This window comes from Dama dama, chromosome 33, assembly GCF_033118175.1.
Source record: "Dama dama isolate Ldn47 chromosome 33, ASM3311817v1, whole genome shotgun sequence".
Taxonomy (NCBI): domain Eukaryota; kingdom Metazoa; phylum Chordata; class Mammalia; order Artiodactyla; family Cervidae; genus Dama; species Dama dama.
Genome location: NC_083713.1, coordinates 36,777,765 through 36,797,155, shown reverse-complemented (window position 1 = coordinate 36,797,155; position 19,391 = coordinate 36,777,765). Strand labels below are relative to the sequence as shown.

Genomic DNA, 19,391 nt, shown 5'->3' with positions numbered 1-19,391 from the left:
CTGAATTTGATATAAATTCTTTTGCCAGTATAAGTAGAAAAAAATAAGGTGATTATCTTCCCTCACAGCCTCATTCAGGAAGGAGAAATTAAGTAAGGCTAAACAGTCCAACAATGGATCCTGCTATACTACACTAGGCTTTCAAAGACACTGATTAAACCATTGTCTAGCCACTAACTATATATTATTGTGCTTGAGCAAGTGAGTTAAATAAGCTACATTGTGATAGTTCCATTTTCAATAATAATAAATATCAAAAGTTTAAAATTTGTGAGAATTAACTAATGATTTATGATACCAAATAACATTTTTATGATGAATATCGGTGCCCCCAAAGTAAGTTTTTCCCTCAGGATGAAAGTAATTTTTAATACTTTATGATAGCCAGACAAGAATGCCAAATTCTGAATTATTTGTATGTTACTGTTATGCTTTGGGGATTGAACTAGAATTGAACTAATTTCTCAAATATTTAGAGATAAAGAAACTCTTGTTTCCTCTTTTATAAACCAGTCTATGGGTTAATAGGAGATACAATCAGACAAATCCAAATTAAATCATCAATACCTTTGAATAATCACTTTCTAGATATGCAAATTGCCGATCAGGTGATAAACCATAATTTGAAGCATTCACACTTTTCTGAAATCATGAAGAAGTTGATTAGAAAACAGAAAAAATAACAGAGCCATATACATTTATAGTTCTAAGAGAATATCATATCATTGATATACTCCCATATATACATTAAAAGTAATTTTTTAAAAGTTTAGGTAATACCTACCATATACAAAGAAATTTACTACACTTTAAGGGATGACAGTATGGTAAATAAGATACACTTTGTGATTTCAAGATGCTTATAATATTAAACTTGTAAATAAATGACATTATAATTTAGACAGTTTTATAAGAGAGAGGTAAATAACAGCACTGCAAAAATTTTGAGGAAGAAGTGATTAAATGCAAATGAGAGGATCATTTGTTGCACAGAGAAGGAGAAATATCAGCCAAGCTTGACTCTAAAAGATTGCTAGACTATTAAGGGTAGAGAAAGTAGGAGGTCCAAGGGCCTAGGACAGAACAACATGTGCGTATGTACCATAGGACTAGTCACTGAGCATTTACTGAGCACTGTTCTAAGCACTTTCAAATGTTATTGTATTTAATTCTTATACTAACCCAAAGTGGTATTTTATTATTCCTACTCTACAGAAGAATCTGAGGCACAATGAGGATGGTAGAATGTGGAACCTCACGCACAGCCCCATAACTAGTAAACGAGAGCAAAGATCTGAACTCAGTTTGCCTGGCCAGAAGAACTGAGTTTGTACCTCTTACCTCATGGGATACCAGTTCCACAGAGGAAGAAAAATGCTAGTAATTGAGGAGGCAAGGATAGTAACCTAATGTGACTAGAAGAGAGAATCGGAGGATAACTATGGTGGGAGACAGCTGAAAAGGCAAGTTGGGTCCAGATCAGGGGCTCCAAGTTTGAACTCTGTTCCTTGGTCAGTGAAGAGCTGGCAGAGGTTTTTGAGGAGGAAGATGATGGTGGATACATACCATGGTGGTATTACTCAAAATGGTATATGATTCTCCTGTTTCAATATTATAAAATACTACATTATTATCAGTAGATTGATGAAGATATTCTTGTCCTTTAAACAAGAAGGAAAACAAAACTTGAAATGATCTCCCTTAGCAAGAAATACATTTATAACAAAGAAACACCTCTCTTATTTTATAGACAGGCTTTTTTTTCCCCTTTCTGTCCAGTACACATTGCTTTGTTAAATTTAAAATAAGTTGGAAAAAAAAACAATAAGTTGATGGTGGAAGAGAGGAAAGGATGCTTTCCTCTACTTTATACAAAAATGCTGTATTTGTCAGTAGAAGCCTTATTTTACCAGTTCAGGGTGATTAGGAATAAACTTGGATTTTCTCTGCTTTACAAGGAGAATAAACTAGTTTAAACAGCATGTTTCTTTTGCAAATATATGTATACACACACACACACACACACACACACACACACGCATTCCATTTAGGCTGTTTTTGACTTAGTTTAAAACCTATTTATATGCATGTTATTTTCTAGAGAGAAAACAAAAATATTCAATTTTTAGTGGCATTTTAGATATAAATTATAATGTATGCAATTTAGTTTCTTTTACCATTTGTTTGATTAGACTCATTTAACAACTCATTATTTTGAAAAACTATATGCAAATATCAATTTTATGGCCCTTAAAGGATTTGTCTTCAGGGTAGGATTTGTTCATTTCTTAGATTATCTAGATTAACAATGGAATTTCTCTTTGTAAAATTCTCATGACCTCTTTTAAATAGGTGCTTGTTTCCTGTTCTGAAAAGCTATAGCCTATGCTCAGCTTATTCTAACAATGCATTCTCAGATTTTACTGTTCTGCTAAAACTACTACTGGCATCATTATTATTGAGCAAATCCTGTCCAAGTAGTTCTGTCAAAAATGCTTTGGTGGCCACTTGACTTATCTAAATAATTGCTCTTCTAATCCATTTCAACTAAGGTGGCTTATGTTACAATAGAGATGTGCTGGCACTAAAAACACTAAAATCACACATTTAAAAAAAATGCAAAAAATAATTCACTTACCTGAAATCCAATTTGGAAAAAATGTTTTATAAGAAAATGTCCCATTTAAAATATCCTTCAGTGTGAGTGCTCGTGTTGTACTCTCTTCAGAGTTGTGAACTTTGGGAAAGGAGGAAACACATCATTACTTAAAAGAAGATGAATAACTCAGATATCTCTCAGATACCATATAAAGAAAAGATCTGCCGTTGCTAAACCCTTGTTTTTTGTGTGTGTGCTCAGATGCTCAATTGTGTCCTACTCTTTGTGACCCTATGGACTGCAGCCCACTAGGCTTCTCTGTCCATGGGATTCTCCTGACAAGAATGCTGGAGTAGGTTGCCATTTCTTCCTTCAGGGGATCTTCCTGACCCGGGGATTGAACCCACACCTCATGTATCCTGCACTGGCACACAGATTCTTTACCACCAGCCCCATTAACTCTTGTCCTAATGACTATGAGTGTTATTTCCTTTTTTATAGAGAGGCTGATGAGGCTTAGAGAAGTAGCTTGATGCCCGAAAGGAACACGTTGTGGGAAAAACTTGAGATGTCTGAAGGAGACCACGCTGAGCAGCAGGGACATTATTCTTCAGGCAGTGAAGAACTTTCAGAGGTTTTTAAGAAGGAAGATGAGATGAGGCTCCAACAACTCTAGGTCTTATAAAACTGAGCTTGCAGACCATGCATGCTTAGTTGCTTCAGTCATGTCCCACTCTTTGGAGACCCCATGGACTGTAGCCAACCAGTCTCCTCTGTCATGGAGTTCTCCAAGCAAAAATACTGGGTAGGGTTGCATTTCCTCCTCCAGGGTATCTTCTCAAACCGGGGGTTGGCTCCACATCTCCTGCAGCTCCTCGTGGATTTTTCACCACTGAGCCACAGGGGAAGCCCATGTACATTTGACTAAAAACTCAGCCTTTTAAGCAGTTCTTTGCAGTTCCTCACACGTGCTTGGCTTAAATTTCTATCAACTTATAAATGATATATTTTAGCATCCCAATTGGTCAGATAACATCAACCAGAATCCTTACCTTCAGACATCTCAAGAGAGACATTAATGAATGCATATAATTTCTTATCCAAGGTAGGGGTTTTTATAAAGACAAAGTAGACCAGAAGAAAGGAAAATCACATCATCTATACAATTGACTTTGGAAATTCCAAGAGTAGAGGTTTTCCATGTAAAAACTAACCTAAAGTAGTTCACAAACCACAAACAAAACTCAGGTGTATTTGAACCCTCCAAGACAATTATGTGTTTCAAATGTGATTTCCATTCTCAGACCAAATTCATTGTAGAGCCTGACAAATGGTCTGCTACACGAGAAACTATGGTTACCAACCTCCAGTCCTTCTTCACATCCATATTCCTGTTCTCCATTTCTCCTACCTTACCCCTTCTCCAGACCATTACTTAGAGAACCAAAACAGGAAACTGTCCTACACCCTGAATAGGATATACGAATCTGGTATTTGCTCATATAAAAATAAAACGGTCAAAGATGAGCTTTAACTTTATCTTCCTACTAAACCCTTCCACAAATTTCTAAGACTCTCAAGATAAAGAAGAAAACCATTAGCCTGGATGATAGGCCCTAGTTGATCTGGGATGATCTATCTCTCCAGCCCTTTCTTACCCTTCTCTCACTACTTCTAGATTCTAAACATGCTGGACTTTCTGTTCCTCAAATACTTACTTCTTTCTCCAGAGCCATTGCACCTTTTTTCACCCTCTCCCTTCTCCTTATAACTTATTTTCAGCCCTTTGTGCTTAACATAAGAGCCACTTCCTCCAGCAAGCCCTTCCTGACCCCCCGGTTTAGGTCTGGCTCCCTTGTTATACAGTACCATAGGCCAGGTTCCCTTTTCAAAGAACATTTGTCGTCTTGGTTTGTTATCTTGTATGCATTTGAGTGATTATTTTTTTCACATTTCGTTACCTCCCACTGTATTCTCAAAAGAGTCATGTAAGGCCAGGGACCATTGTCTAGTTTTGATCACCACCACATCCCTAAGGTCTAGAACATAATAGGCATTTAGTAAATACTTGTTGAATGAATGAATACATGAAATGAAGGATTGATGGGTGGATGGATGAAATTTGTGCCCTCTTCTTTACAGAATGTTTCTACTACCAATTTCCTATATTGGGTAAGTCAATTTCTGGTATCACAGCTTGCTCACCTATAATGTAAAGGACTGGACTAGTAAATGTTGATAATACCTTCCAGGTCTACCACTTTAAATTTTGGAATTTGAGAAAAAAATATGCCTCTATTAACCATACAATCACATAAGTGAAGTGCCATACAATAAGGTCCAAGGGACCAACTGGATAATAGCATTTTTGGAGGTTTTAACTGATTCACACTGACCTAAGTATGCTCCAACTTTTTATTAGGACCATGAGTTATCTTCTTAATTTACTAAACATTATCCTGGTAGCTAGAAGAACATAAGTGACTAATGAACCCCTTTGCAACCAGACACTAAATTCTTAATGAATGAAATTAGCTTATTCTAATAATCACATTTGTACAGGTACTTTGCATCCTAAGTTCTACATGCTATACAATTATTTGTAATGAAAGTGCTTCTAATTAATTAAATGATCTTGTACAAAATTCATACCATTGATTTGGTAATTCCCATTCAATGAATAAAATATCATTTTACTACAATAGCATTAGTATAATTGCTAAGTATTTTAATTTGATTTTATTTAACTTTCAAGAGCAAATTGCAATCTGTTTCTAAATAGTCAAGGGAAAATTCTAGTACTATTTACAGTGGAAATTATTTTCTTTTGAGATATATTTAATTTGTGTCTTCATAATACTGAACTTATAGATGAAAAAAAATTTAGTTTAGTGAATCCCTGTATTATGAATACCAAAAAAACTTAAATAATTGTTTTTAAAAGCATTTTTAGTTACTAATTCAATAAATTAATATAATCTTGGTGACATCTTTTTTGTCTAGCATGAATAATGCTTTGATTATGGCTAATGACTTATATAATAGATTTTCCTATTTAAGTATCCTTGAATATAATTTTCCTTTCTTGCAATTATGTTTAATTGAGAGTTCTTAGCCATAATTAGTCTTCATTTTTATAGAAGGTTAAATTAAGTGAGCTAATTCAAGTGTAACATTTAACTCTATGCTTGGCAGTCAACAAATGTTTGTTATTGTCATAGCTCATCATATTCTTGAAATAAATATTTTTGATCTGTGTTTCCCAAACTAATTTGGCCACTGAGATTTTTTACAATATCTACTAAAATCACAGTGAGGAGGGCATGGTAATCCACTCCAGTATTCTTGCCTGGAGAATCCCCATGGACAGAGGAGCCCAGTGGGCTACATACAGTCCCCGGGGTTGCAAAGAATCAAGTGCAACTGAGCAACTAAGCACAAACACACAAAATCACAATATAGGAAATGCAGTTTCAGATTACGCTATTATTATATAAAGGTCAATTTTTATTCTAATATAATGGAGTTCATCAGTTATACTTGGAACATCTTGGTCATCCTAGGGCTCCATAACTGAAATAGTCCAGTCATGATCATAGTACAGTTAGTACTAATATCACACGTGGGATAGATAAAATTAATTAAAAAACAAAATTTCAAATTATTTTTAAATTCCTACTCATTTTCCTTTGTTTGACATTAACAATCACGCTGATTCTTATCAGATTTCTCAAGAAGATTTCAAGGATTAGTTATTTACTCTTTGTAACCTCTAATTTAGATTATCCAGGAAAGTTATGTGAGAGTAAGGGTATATGTCATATTACTTCTCAGCCAGTCATTTATTTTAAATGGGTGCATAGTAGCTATGCAACTGTGGTATTGGAAAAGGCTCTTGAGAGTCCCTTGGACTGCAAGGAGATCCAATCAGTCATTCCTAAAGGAAATCAGTCCTGAATATTCATTGGAAGGACTGATGCTGAAGCTGAAATTCCAATACTTTGGCCACCTGATGTGAAGAACTGACTCATTGGAAAAGAGCCTGATGCTGGGAAAGATTGAAGGTGGGAGGAGAAGGGGATGACAGAGGATGAGATGGTTGGATGGCATCACTGACTCAATGGACATGAGTTTGAATAAGCTCCGGGAGTTGGTGATGGACAGGGAGGCCTGGCGTGCTGCAGTCCATGGGGTCACAAAGAGTCAGACATGACTGAGCGACTGAACTGAACTGATAGTAGCTATAAATGCTAATGATCTAGAGAACTTAACATATGTCACATTGACTCAATATCTGTGAAACAATTTAATTATGCATTAATTATACTGCTAATTATCATAATGATAATAAGCCCCACCAGCACCCAGGAAGTGATAAGGTGTTATACTGAACACATCAAGAGGAGCCAGCTCTATTTATCTGGAAATAGGGTTTGTGGCACAGCTTTGGGATAGGTGACTACTCCTAACATTGCATGGGGTGTAACCAGGGGTCAAAAGGTGTGATTATCCTGGAGTCAGGCTGGGCTCAGAGTGTTACTGAATCAGATGGAGGAAAATTTACATTAGGCATTCTTTTCTTCCTGCTGAAAATGACCACACATTCATAATAGAATAATGTACCTGCTCTAAAATGCTGGATTAAGTCACATATTAAGAGTTATAAAACATGTACTTAGAATTTCCAATCCAATTGCTGGTTCTTTGTACCAGCTAGGACCATGCTCGGCATATAGTAGAAGAATAATAAATATTTGTTGAATGAAAAAATAAATCAACTGGACAGATTTTATTTTAGGTGTTTTTTTTTTTTTTCTAATCCTCCCCTAAAGATACACCTACCCTTACTCTTTACCATCCTGTCCATGTTGTAAATTTCATATATAAACTCTTCTACCTGGACATCATTTAAAAATGTATCAAAATTTTGTCCTTGGAGTTAGCAGGAGCACTTGTTTGAAAAACAGATTCCTAGTTCTTATCTCAAATCTACTCATTCAGAATTGGGGATAAAGCCCTGATTTTCATTTTTGTTCAAGCCCCACTGGTGAGTTTTCTTCAAAGAATCCAAATTTTGTGATTTTACTGAATCTACTTGGTTCAGTGTTCTCCTATGCCTATCAGTTGAATTTCTAACTGCCTATGAACTCCTCGTAGGTGGATAGGTCTGGCCTGCATAGAAATTTACATCTCAGGGACAGACTCCCCACAGCTAATGTTGATCATGGCTTTCAAGGAATGTTCAAAGTCTCTTGTAATGTTTATGTCTCTATTCCGTCCTCTTGCTCGTTATCAGATGGATTCTTCTTTAGGTACATTCCCTCTGCTGACTCTTAAGGAATTGAGAAAGGGCAAGGGGACTGATCCTGCCATAGCTTATGTTTAAACAAGATAACAGGGAAAGCAATGATAGGGGAAGGAGCCATTGTTTTCTAGTGTTTTGAATATGTGTGTGTGTGTGAGTGTTTGTATGTGTAAATCAGTATAAAATGCATCACAATGGCATCAATCACACTAAACAAGTTCTAGTCACCTAAAAAATTGAATGCGTGGATTTTCATTACTTTTTCTAAATAATGGTTTAATATTGAATTATAATCTCCTGATTATTTTGAAAGTTTAGTTTTGCCATCTGAAAATTTTAAACTCAAAGTAGTTGAGCAGAAGTAGAAATGAATCCTGAGAGCATATCTTTCTTCCACTGGTAACAGACACTTGCTTAACACTTAACTCCTGATAGCACCCTTAGAGTCAATTTGGCTCATCTTTACAGTCACTCATACACTGCTTAAACACTCTAATTAACAATAATTATTTGCATTTTCAACTTATTAAAACAAAGATGGGAATTATTTCAATTATGAATCCAAGAAATTACAATTCACAGAAATAATTTTAAAAAAAAAGAAATAATTCACAAGTAATGATTCACTATTCTCCTAATTTTTCTTAAAATTTTGTATTTATTCTTTATTAGGATTCTAGTTCTGTCATTTAATTTTCTAGTCTTGGAAAAACTGTCAGAGCAGAGACATCAGATGTCAATTCTAATGTTCATCACAAACTAAATGAGAAAACATGATTTATTAAGTGGGCTCATGAATGGTTGGTAGGTCTTTTTGTTCTCACTTTCATACTGATTTTGAAACTGAAGCTTATGAGGCCATCTCAGCAGAGTGACATGGACTTCCAGACATATCGCATCTGTCTCTCTGCTTACTCTACAATGATACTGTTCTCAATAGGAAATATGTCCAGCCATCGCATCAGGTCATGTTTATTTCTGGAGTGAGCAGCACAGGAGTAAATGCTGGAAATAAAAGGGTGGGGAACAATTTATTTAAAACTAATGTTATATTTGGGCAAAGGCTGACAACTTTGAAGAAATGGGACTGTGGTAGCTTTAGACCAGTAACAAAAAGTGTTATACTAAGTTCTAAGTATGGGGCACTCTACATGTATAGTCCCATGAAACACTCACAGCAACTCTCTGATATATAAGTACTATTACCAACACCATTTTGAAGATTAGGAAATGGAAATTAGTTAAAATAACTTGCTAATATATAACTGAGCTGGGGTTTAAATCCAGCTCCATCTGATTTTAGAGACTGGGTGCTTTACCAATACCTTCTGATTTAAAGTGAATGCACACAGTAATAAAACAACAACAAAACAAACACAAAAATCAAACAATGCACAAGGGGAGGTAGGATAATTATACCTCGAAATGAACATTGAGAGAAAACGAGACAATTTGATCTTCGCCAAATATAGCAAAGAGGTTGCTATAAAGCTTTTAATGTCTCACTGAAGAATGTAGTAGCTCTTGATTTTGAAAGAATTTTGCAAGGTTCTCTCTGTAGATAACACTAAACAATATAGTTTGAATAAAGTTATTCAAAGGAATTGTCAGGTTTTTAAAAGTTCATTTCGTGTATTACGTTATGGCTGTGCTATGTTAAACGGGGCTTTTTCTCGCCCCCTGATCTCTAAAGCAGTAAGGGGCTTCCCAAGTGGCTCAGTGGTAAAGAATCCACCTACCAGTGCAGGAGATATAAGCGATGCAGGTCCAATCCCTTGGTCAGGAACCTCTCCTGGAGAAGGGCATGGTAACCCACTCTAGTATTCTTGCGTAGAGAATCCCATGGACAGAGGAACCTGGCAGGTCACAGTCCATGGGGTCACAGAGTTGGACACAAGTGAAGTGACTGAGAACATATGCATGCACCGTGTTCTTACGCTTTATGTGGACCATACCCTGTGATCTTTACTGCTTTGCATGCGTGCTGAGTCACCTCAGTCGTGGGAGACTCTTTGCAGTGCTATGGACTGTGGCTCACCAGGCTCCTCTCTCCGTGGGATTCTCTGGGCATAAGTACTGGAGTGGCTTGCCCTGCCATCCTAAAGGGGATCTTCCCAACCCAGGAACTGAATCTTCGTCTCTTAAGTCTCCTCCATTGACAGGTGAGTTCTTTATCACTAGCACTGCATGGTGTTAAATGACAAATGTTTTGGTGACCCTGAAGATGAAAGTAAACCTGGTCTATATTTGAAGGCCCACTCAGTCTCCTTTGCCAGTTCATCTTCCTCTAATCTCTGTTTTAAATTGTGATGTAACTTTTATTGGATTTACTTGGATTTCTTCTTTGAATCCCAGATGATATTTCCACTTGTGTGTTTCACAAGCACTTCAAAGTCAGTAAGTCTAAAGCTCAGAAAACAGGACTTCCATCCTGCTGCTCCAGATTTCTCCAAGTCAACGGCACTATCCTCCACTTCGTTGCTCAATTCAAATACCTGTGAGTTATTTTGACCTCCCTCTTTGCTTGCCGCCTTTGTCTAGCACCCAGGTCTCACAATTCTATGTCCAAAATCTCTCTCTACCCTCTCTATTTCTACTACAACCTCCAAGGCCAAGCTATGTCTCACTAGGTAGGCTGTAATGGATATCTGTTTGCTACACCTGCAATTTCATTTCTAGTATTTCATTGAAAGTTTTTTTTTTTTTTTTGGCCACATCACTTGGCACCCAAGATCTTAATTCCCTGGGATCAAACCCGGCCCCCTGCAGTGAAAGCCCACATTCCTAATCACTGGATCACCAGGGAAATCCCTTCATTGTGAATTTGATTTACATTTTCCTAATGACTAATGATGTTGAGTCTCTTTTCATAAGCTTATTGGTCACTTTCATATCTTCTTTCCAGTAGTTATGTATGGATGTAAGAGTAGGACCATAAGGAAAGTTGAGCACTGAAGAATTGATGATTTTGAACTGTGATGCTGGAGAAGACTCTTGAGAGTCCCTTGGACAGCAAGGAGGTCAAACCAGTCAATTGTAAAGGAAATCAACTATGAATATTCATGGGAAGGACTGATCCTGAAGCTGAAGCTCCAATACTTTGGCCACCTGATGGGAAGAGCCAACTCATTGGAAAAGACCCTGACACTGGAAAAGAAAGAGGGCAGGAGAAGAAGAGGGTGACAGAGAATGAGATAGTTGGATAGCTCACTGACTCAATGAACATGAGTTTGAACAAACTCCAGAAGATGGTGAAGGACAGGGAAGCCTGGCATGCTGAGTCCATGGGGTCACAAAGAGACATGGCTTAGTGACTCAGCAACAACCATGATATCTTCTTTAGGGGATATGTCTGTCCTTTGGCTTCCCGGATGCTGTGGGCTTCCCTAATGACCCAGTGGGTAAAGAATCTGTCTGCAGTGCAGACAGATTCATTCTTCCATTTCAGGATAACTATTCTGGATTCCCTGTATTTCCATGTGAATTTTGGAATCACTTTGTACATTTCTGCAACAAGTATCATCTGGGATTTAGATAGGGGTCACATTTAGTTTGCAGACATATTTAGAGAATATTGCCATCTTTAAAATGCTGTTTTGTGATCTGTAAGTATAGGATTTATTTTCATTTTTTTATATATTTTTGTATTGTTTATTGCTAATGTATAGGAAAACAATTGATTTTTATATATTAATCTTGTGTTTTGCAAATTTATTCAACTTGCTTGTTAATTCCATTATTTTTTAGTGAATTCCTTAGGATATTCCATAAACAAGATCATGTCATCTGTAAATAGAGATAGTTTTACTTCTTCCTTCCCAATCTGGATACTTTTTCTTTCTTTCTTTATCTAATTGCCCTGGATACAACTGCCAGAAAGTGGAAGTGAAAGTCTCTCAGTCATGTCCGACTCTTTGCGACCCCATGGACTATACAGTCCATGGAATTCTCCAGGCCAGAGTACTGGAATGGGTAGCCTTTCCCTTCTCTAGGGATCTTCCCAACCCAGGGGTCAAAGCCAGGTCTCCCACATTGCAAGTGGATTCTTTACCAGTTGAGCCACAAGGGAAGCCCATACAACTGAGAATAAAACATTTACTAAAAATAAGAACTAACTTGCTATCTTATTCTTGATCTTAGGGGAAGAGCACTGACTTTCACCAGTGTGATATTAACTCTGATTTTTTTTTTTTGTAGATACCCTTTATCAGATAGAGGAAATTCCTCCTATTTCTAGTCAGCTGAGTGTTTTTATAATGAAAGGGGGCTGTATTTTGTTAAATCATTTTTCTGTATCTATTGAAATCACCATTTTTTTTTGTCTCTTTTTCTATTAATATAACTCATTATAGTAATTGATTTTTGGATGTTAAACCTTATATTCTTGGGATAAATCTTACTTGATCTTGGTGAATAATCCTTTTTATACATTACTGGATTTGGCTTGCTAGTAGTATGATGAGGCTATTTCCATTTATATTCATAATAAATATTGCTGTAACTACTATTGGTCTGTAACTTCTTCACTTGTAACATAAAGAAGTATGGTTTTGGTATCACAGCATCTGGCCTTAAAGATGAATTGATAAGTGTCCTATTTTATATTTTGAAAGAGTTTATGAAGGGTTGGTAATAATTCTTCTTAAAATGTTCTCTAGAGTTTACCAGTGAAGTCAGCTGGGCTTGGGGTTTTCTTTGTGGGAAGTTTTAAAATCATTAAAACAATTTTCTCAGTTGTTATAGTTCTATTCAGGTTTACTGTTTACTATTGAGTGAATTGTGGTAGTTTTTACCTGTGGTTCTTTTCATCTAAGTTGTCTGATTTTTTCTTTTTTTTTTTTTGACATAGTCTTTCTAACCTGTCCCTTTAAGGAGTACTACCCCATCAGTTTTTCTACCACATATAAAAATCATAATATGTTGGAGAAAATTTTAATTTAGATATGAAGTAATTCTATTTTTTTTTATTATTCACAGGGATAAAGGTTAATAAGGATTGTAAGCTATTCCATTTTTACTACATAATTTTTGTTAATTTGCAAGGATACTGAAATAAAAAGTAAGTTCTTTGCTTTACATAAAATAAGCAACAAGTAAATAAAAGACTCATTAGTATTGATTATCCCATGGAAATATTATTTTAATTTAGCCTAGCATGTTCCTAGATTTTAAGGCTCAGTCTGACTGTCTCTGGTTCTTAAAAACCTTTAGCCTTGATTCCATATCCCCAGTTAGAGCTTTAGAACCTGGTTTTTTCAAGGTGTATGTGTGACTATATATTCTTGTGTAAAACAATTCACTTTGGAAATCAGAGACAGGTAAACTCCTCTGCAATATGGGAATCATCCGAAAACTTGGATTGTTTTCAAATTATTTAGAATTTGGCAAAACTCAAAAAGAATCTAAGAAGATTCATCCTCTGTGATTTTAAAATCCAAGAGCAAAGTAGAGAAATATAATCTGCAAGGCTGATATATTTATACTCAACTCAAAAGCTCTTTTAGGTCCATGGACTTTCTGAATCTTTTCCTCAGCCCTTTAGACTTCCCCATATTTCCTCCAAAAGAACAGTGAATAAATAAGCTTAAAACTCTTAAGATGTTTGCGGGAGTCTGTTTCACAGTTCTTAATGTTGATACTGGGAAAATTTTAAGCCTTAAAAACAAATTCACATCTCCTTTGATGATAATTTGGTCTCACATATATCTTACTTTACAAAAAATGATGAGATTTTAGTACTATAATAGTTGCAATAATAGTAATAATAACTATGGATTTCTGCCAAAAATACAGGCATTCTAAATGATACTTGTCTTTATAAAATATTGATCTACATTCTGTCTAAATCATCTGTGAATTCAGATTATCTTCTGAAATAATTATATAAGGTTATTACTCATCTAAGTAAGCAATCACTATAAATTTTATAAATGTGTATGTATATTCATAAGTCTATATGTATATACACATACATATAGACTGTGCTCATTGGTTACATAATTTTGGCCGCACAGGTTGAACTTCCCAGATACTTGCCTACGTCAGAGCCTTTGTATCTGCATTTCCCTCTGCAGTGAGGATCTAGCCTCCAGTTTGCATCCTTCCTGTCCTTTAGGTCTTGGCTCAGATATCATCTCAGAGAAGCCTTCCCTAGCCACTTTTGTTATGAACTGAATTTTGTCCCTCCAAAATACATAAATTGAAGCTCCAATCCTCAGTGGAACTGTATTTGGAAATAAGTGCTTTAACAAAATAATTACGATTAACAAGAACATATAGTGGAACACTAATCTGATGAAGCTAGTGGTGTCTTTACAGAAAGAGGAGGAAGATACCAGGAGGGCACATGCACAGAGAAAAAGCCATGTGAGGACAAAGCAATAAGGCATCTATCTACAAGCCAAGGAGAGAAGCCCCCGAGAAAAACTAAACCCAGTTAACCTTGATCTGGGACTTCCAGTCTCCAGAACTGTGAGAATAGAAATTTCTGTTATTTAAGCCACCCAGGCTTTATTTTGCTTTTTATTATTATCACCCAGGTGATATTTTGTTATGGCAGCCCTGGATGTCTAACACAGCCCCACTCCATTTGTCTTCTGTAGCACTTTTACAAATTTAAAATATTCTATTAATTCACTTATTTACTTGTTTATTGTCAGACTGTCCTTTTGTAAGGCTAGAGAACTTGTCATTCATGCCTTATACCTATGCCTGGTATCTGGAAGGTACTCAATAAATAACTGTTGAACAAATAACCAAAGTATCCAAAAGCCACAGTGGACTGGGCATTGTGGATAATGGATAACTATGGGATGCTAATTTCTGTGGGTTTTTTTTTTTTTTTTAATTCAGTAGATTGTTATTTTTAATCCCAAGAAGAACACTATAACTTCTTCTCCTCAAGAGTTAAAAATCCAAGTGTTTCATGAATGATGGGGTTATTGTGATTGTATTTACCCTTCCTTTGTAAGCCTCAAGGGATTTGGGGTGGTGGGTTTGGACACGTACACATGGGGTATAAAAGATTTTCACAAATGCTGGTCGGGGCCCTTGGCTAAGAGGAGACTCTGCCTTGGGCCCGCCGGTGTAATAAACTGCACTCCACTAAAAAAAAAAAAAAAAAAAAAAAATCCAAGTGTTTATAGGAGTCAAGTAGATGTTGTAAGTGAATATGTTACTTTATGCAAATAAAACTGAAAGGTTTTCTCCATTTTCTATTTTATATTGGGGTACACAGCAAAGTGGAGACTGCATTGCCAACCTAAAGACTACAGCTGCTTCTGACTCAACTATTCCCATGAGCCCAGTGTTGTCAGATCTAATATTTAAAAAGAAGTCAAAAATCTACATTTTTATGTGAAATCTTATGATTTTAAAAAAATGACAACTACTGAAAATTTGTATAAAATACTGCAGGCCAAAACCAACAACAAAAAAATAATAAAACGAAAAGTATGCAGAGGTAGACAAGAGGACTTCAAGGAGATCTGAAGCTACTCTAGCTAATGATGGCTCTCCTTTCACGGCAGGTACTGGAGGCCCTGCCCAGAAGAACCCGACTTCTCCACACTATATAATCTCTCTTTTCTTTTTCCCTCACTCAGCCTTAGTCTCTACTCCTACGCACCTCAGCTTCCTTTTCCTTTCTTCTTCATTTCTTCTCTCCTGCTTTTGCCTTACAGCTGCCAATATCTTTGCCTTGCAACCAAAATTCCTGAAAAAATTCATTTCTGATCCAAAGAGGTGGGGGATAGGGACACAGGTGCTACTCAGAGATAATTACTTCCTACTCTCAGACTTAAGAAGAGCATTGTTGAGGGAAAAAAAAAAAAACCATCACACAGAGGGAGCTGTCATCTTTGTGTACTAGGATGGAGAACACAATAAAATGCTTGCTACCATTTATTAAGCTGCCACAAAATGTTAGCAATTTTGGAAAAAAATTAGTTAATGTTTATTGAGTGTTTGCTCATGTAGTGAACTCTATACTCAATTGAAATCAAGAAAAGTGCAGATAGCTCCCATAAGTCCTTTCACAAAGGTTCAGGAATTCAGAAACTATAAATCATGAAGCAAGGCCATATTGAATTTACTTGTGAAATTCTGGAGCCTCTGTTACTTTCCAATTCTAGTTTCTGCTTGTCTGGCTTTTATTTTGTCACTTCTCTTAAACCAAAAATTTGTCCTCAGGGTGGGTGAATATGAGGGAAAGATGAAAAGCTTAGTTTCCACTCTTGGTGTGGTTGTATTTTCACATAGGAAGAGGAATGATGCTTGGAAAGAAGAACCTCAAGAGAAAATGTAGAGACAGGAGAAAAAAAAGGGAATTGGTTGGAGGGGGGTAGGCTGAGACCAATGAGGACAGCTTGGGTCTAAGGTGTGGGAACTCAGATGTGTTTCCTATTGAGTAAAATTAAAAATGGGAAAATTAGGAAGTCCCCAAATAGTTATCTGTTATTTTTGTTATTATGTGAGTGAGCTAAATGGATCTTTCTCATTTCACTACCCCATTGCCCTATTTGTTTCTAAAATCCTGCCTAATTCCCTCAAAGCTCTTTTAATTCTCAGATGATGTTCCTGGGACCTACCCTCTCCTTGTAAAAGCCCTTTCCTCTTCATTTTTCACTTAGACCTAGTGATTTAAGTGACCTAGTGGTCTAAGTGAATGTCTGATCCCATATTGGTGGTAATGACTGAGCATCCATACTGCGTTCTTAATTGTGCTTTCAGGTGGAAGTCTAAATGCAGTACCCTTATTCCCCCAATTAGCTCAATGATGGGCAGAAGTGAAACTCAATTAACTGAGTGGGACTAATTAGTGGGACTTCACTTATTAATATATAACAATGATGAAGCTGAAGCTCCAACACTTTGGCCACCTGATACAAAGAGCTGACTCATTGGAAAAGCCCCTGATGCTGGGAAAGATTGAAGGCAGGAGAAGGGGATGACAGTGGATGACATAGTTGGATGGCATCACTGACTCAATGGACAAGAGTTTGAGCAAGCTCCAGAAGATGGTGAAGGACAGGGAAACCTGGCATGCTGCAGTCCATAGGATCACGAGGAGCCGGACACGACTGAGTGACTAAACAACAAACAAATGAGCGAGTGTTTTGTAAGTGGGTCTTTAAGTTTCTCAAAATGTTCTTACTTTTATATACTATAACTGTCATATATTTCTTATTGGAAATTATGACTCAAATTCCAAAGTGCAAATGCAACTCACCCTTGCCTCTAGACATGGAGGCAGGTTTACCATAAAATCCACATACTTTTCCTTGACTTTTTTTTTAAGCCACCCTGAGCAGCACACGGGATCTTAGTTCCCCTAAAATCCACACACTTGTGTTCCCTGCACATTTGTTTCTGATGGAGCAAAATGTCCATTTCAAGTATTGGGGGGTTTCCTTTAAAAATTAGGAGTTATTTTTGCATGTATTAGCATTCAAGGAATCAATAGGATAGGACCTAATCCACTACCTGACAACTGCTGCTCTGAGGAGAATATGGCCTCAAAATGAGGTGAGACACTGATCTGAAAACAATTTTAACTTGACAAAGTACAAAAAATACGGACTCACACAATCTCTTTCAATCAACAGCCTCAGAATAATCTTGTGCTAGCAGAGAGGAATGAGTATTGAAGATCTACACTGAAGAAACATTACCTTTATCTTATTGGTTAACCTTCTCACTTTGTAATTCTGTGAAAATCTCATGAGCACTTTTAATTTTTCAAAGTATTTTCCTATATTTCATTTTTAAAGCAATAAATAATTCAGAACTCATACTTTCTTCGGCTAAAGGCTTGTTACTGTTCTTCCATTATTGTCAGTTAGCTTTTAACCAGGGGTATTTCCCACTTCAGCTATCATAAGCTATCACAAGCTTTTAATGTTGGTGCAAACATTTTTCCTTTCCCTAGACTCCAAAGCTAGACATGTTATTATTGTACATTTTTCCTGTTTTAGATCTTAATCTTCTTTACATAGTTTCATAAAAACCTATGTCCCTAATATCACAGAAAGGTTTATAAACAGTCTTAATTTAAATCCAAACTAGCCCCAACATCAGTCTCCTGAATTTCAGCAAAGTGAAATCAATGTTATCTAAGACTGTTTAAAAAGAATCAATTAAAAAACTAAACATAATGCTTGCTTAATAATATTTAGTCTTCTAATTTGATTTTCTTGGCTTTTGCATCTAGAACAACAATTTCACTTTTTCTATGTAGCTATTCCTGAGATCTCTATTCTTGACTGCCTCCCTAAATTTTTGGAAAGACTCATAATAAAAATTTCCATAGGTTCTGTTTTAACTTTTCCATTCTTACTCATCTTTACTTTCCATGAGGCAATCCAATAATGAAAAGCAATGTTAGTTAAAAATATTGTCTCTAAAGGCCTGTCAAAGCTTGGAATTTAGCATGTATTTTGGAGAGACACTGGGGTGTTACAGAAGAGTGCTCAGGTTTTTCTATTGCAGAAGTAATGCTGGAAACCTCTTCCTACCTTGAATTCCTCAGTGATTCTGGTTGCTCAACAACATACCTGGGAGTTTATATGTCTTCTTAGAAATAACAGAGTTACTTTGGAAAATAAGCACTTAGGAAAGGCTCAATCTCTTGTGACCATGCACTAGTGCTTTTTCCAAACTGTTCTAGGCAGACCAAGCAAAATAGAGAAAATTCTTACCTCTTGAAGGACGTAAGACAATACACATCACCAATAAAGCAAGCACAGCAGAGGTGGCAACTCCAAATACAATTTTTAACCATGTCTACATAAAATAAAGAAAATTAGAAATATAAATGGTTTCTGCTAAATAGTAGAAATGGCAAGATTTTGTTTACACCTAAATCCGCTTTCTCCCTCCCCATAAAGCTTTTGATTGTCTTCCACTGATCTGGCTATAATTGCTGGAATTCTTCCAGCTCTGCAAGGAGAAATGTTTCCACAGTATATTTAGAACAATTTCCCAATCCTAACCCACTCCAGGAAGTACATACTTATGTACAAATCCTCACCTTCTAAACAATAGAAAACTCTGATTGTGCTCAATTCAGCCAGCCCCCATCCTTTAGCAGTATCTGTGGCTGCGTATACTAACCTTCATTTTTCCAGCTGCTTTTGAAAGTTAGCTAATTCTGACTTCAGAGCGTGGGTCACCAGATCTGTGAAAACCGTTGAAAGAAGGTCTGTCTTCGTAGTTGGAAGTAGAAGCTAGGGCAAGTTTTTTTTTTTTTTTTCTTTCCACAGACTTTCGAAAACCGTGCCAAATTTCAAAAGATTTCTGTAAAATTAGAAACAGATTTTGGGGGCGTTCTTGGCCTTGAAATGAACTGTGAGTGGCTCAAGGGAGATTTTATAGCCTTCTTAACCTTGTAAATTCTACACCAACATCTGCTTATGCTGACATACAGAGGTTTTTAAAAATATTTTTTAAACAAGTTTAGGTTTATGTTTCATTTTCTTCTAGAAATCA

At 36.3% G+C, this 19,391-nt stretch overlaps 1 protein-coding gene across 1 annotated transcript in view; it reads right to left on the bottom strand.

The window, feature by feature from the left end:
- The window catches only part of FAP (fibroblast activation protein alpha), a 73,847-nt gene extending 54,689 nt beyond the window's left edge, over positions 1-19,158 (bottom strand). The window contains exons 1-5 of the mRNA XM_061135031.1: positions 19,017-19,158; positions 18,602-18,686; positions 2,639-2,737; positions 1,567-1,661; positions 568-642 (exon numbers count right to left, since the gene is read on the bottom strand). Coding sequence (XP_060991014.1) covers positions 568-642; positions 1,567-1,661; positions 2,639-2,737; positions 18,602-18,686; positions 19,017-19,022 — 360 coding nt within the window. The 5' untranslated portion in view covers positions 19,023-19,158. The remainder of the gene's footprint in view (positions 1-567; positions 643-1,566; positions 1,662-2,638; positions 2,738-18,601; positions 18,687-19,016) is intronic.
- Between the last annotated feature and the right edge of the window lie 233 nt (positions 19,159-19,391).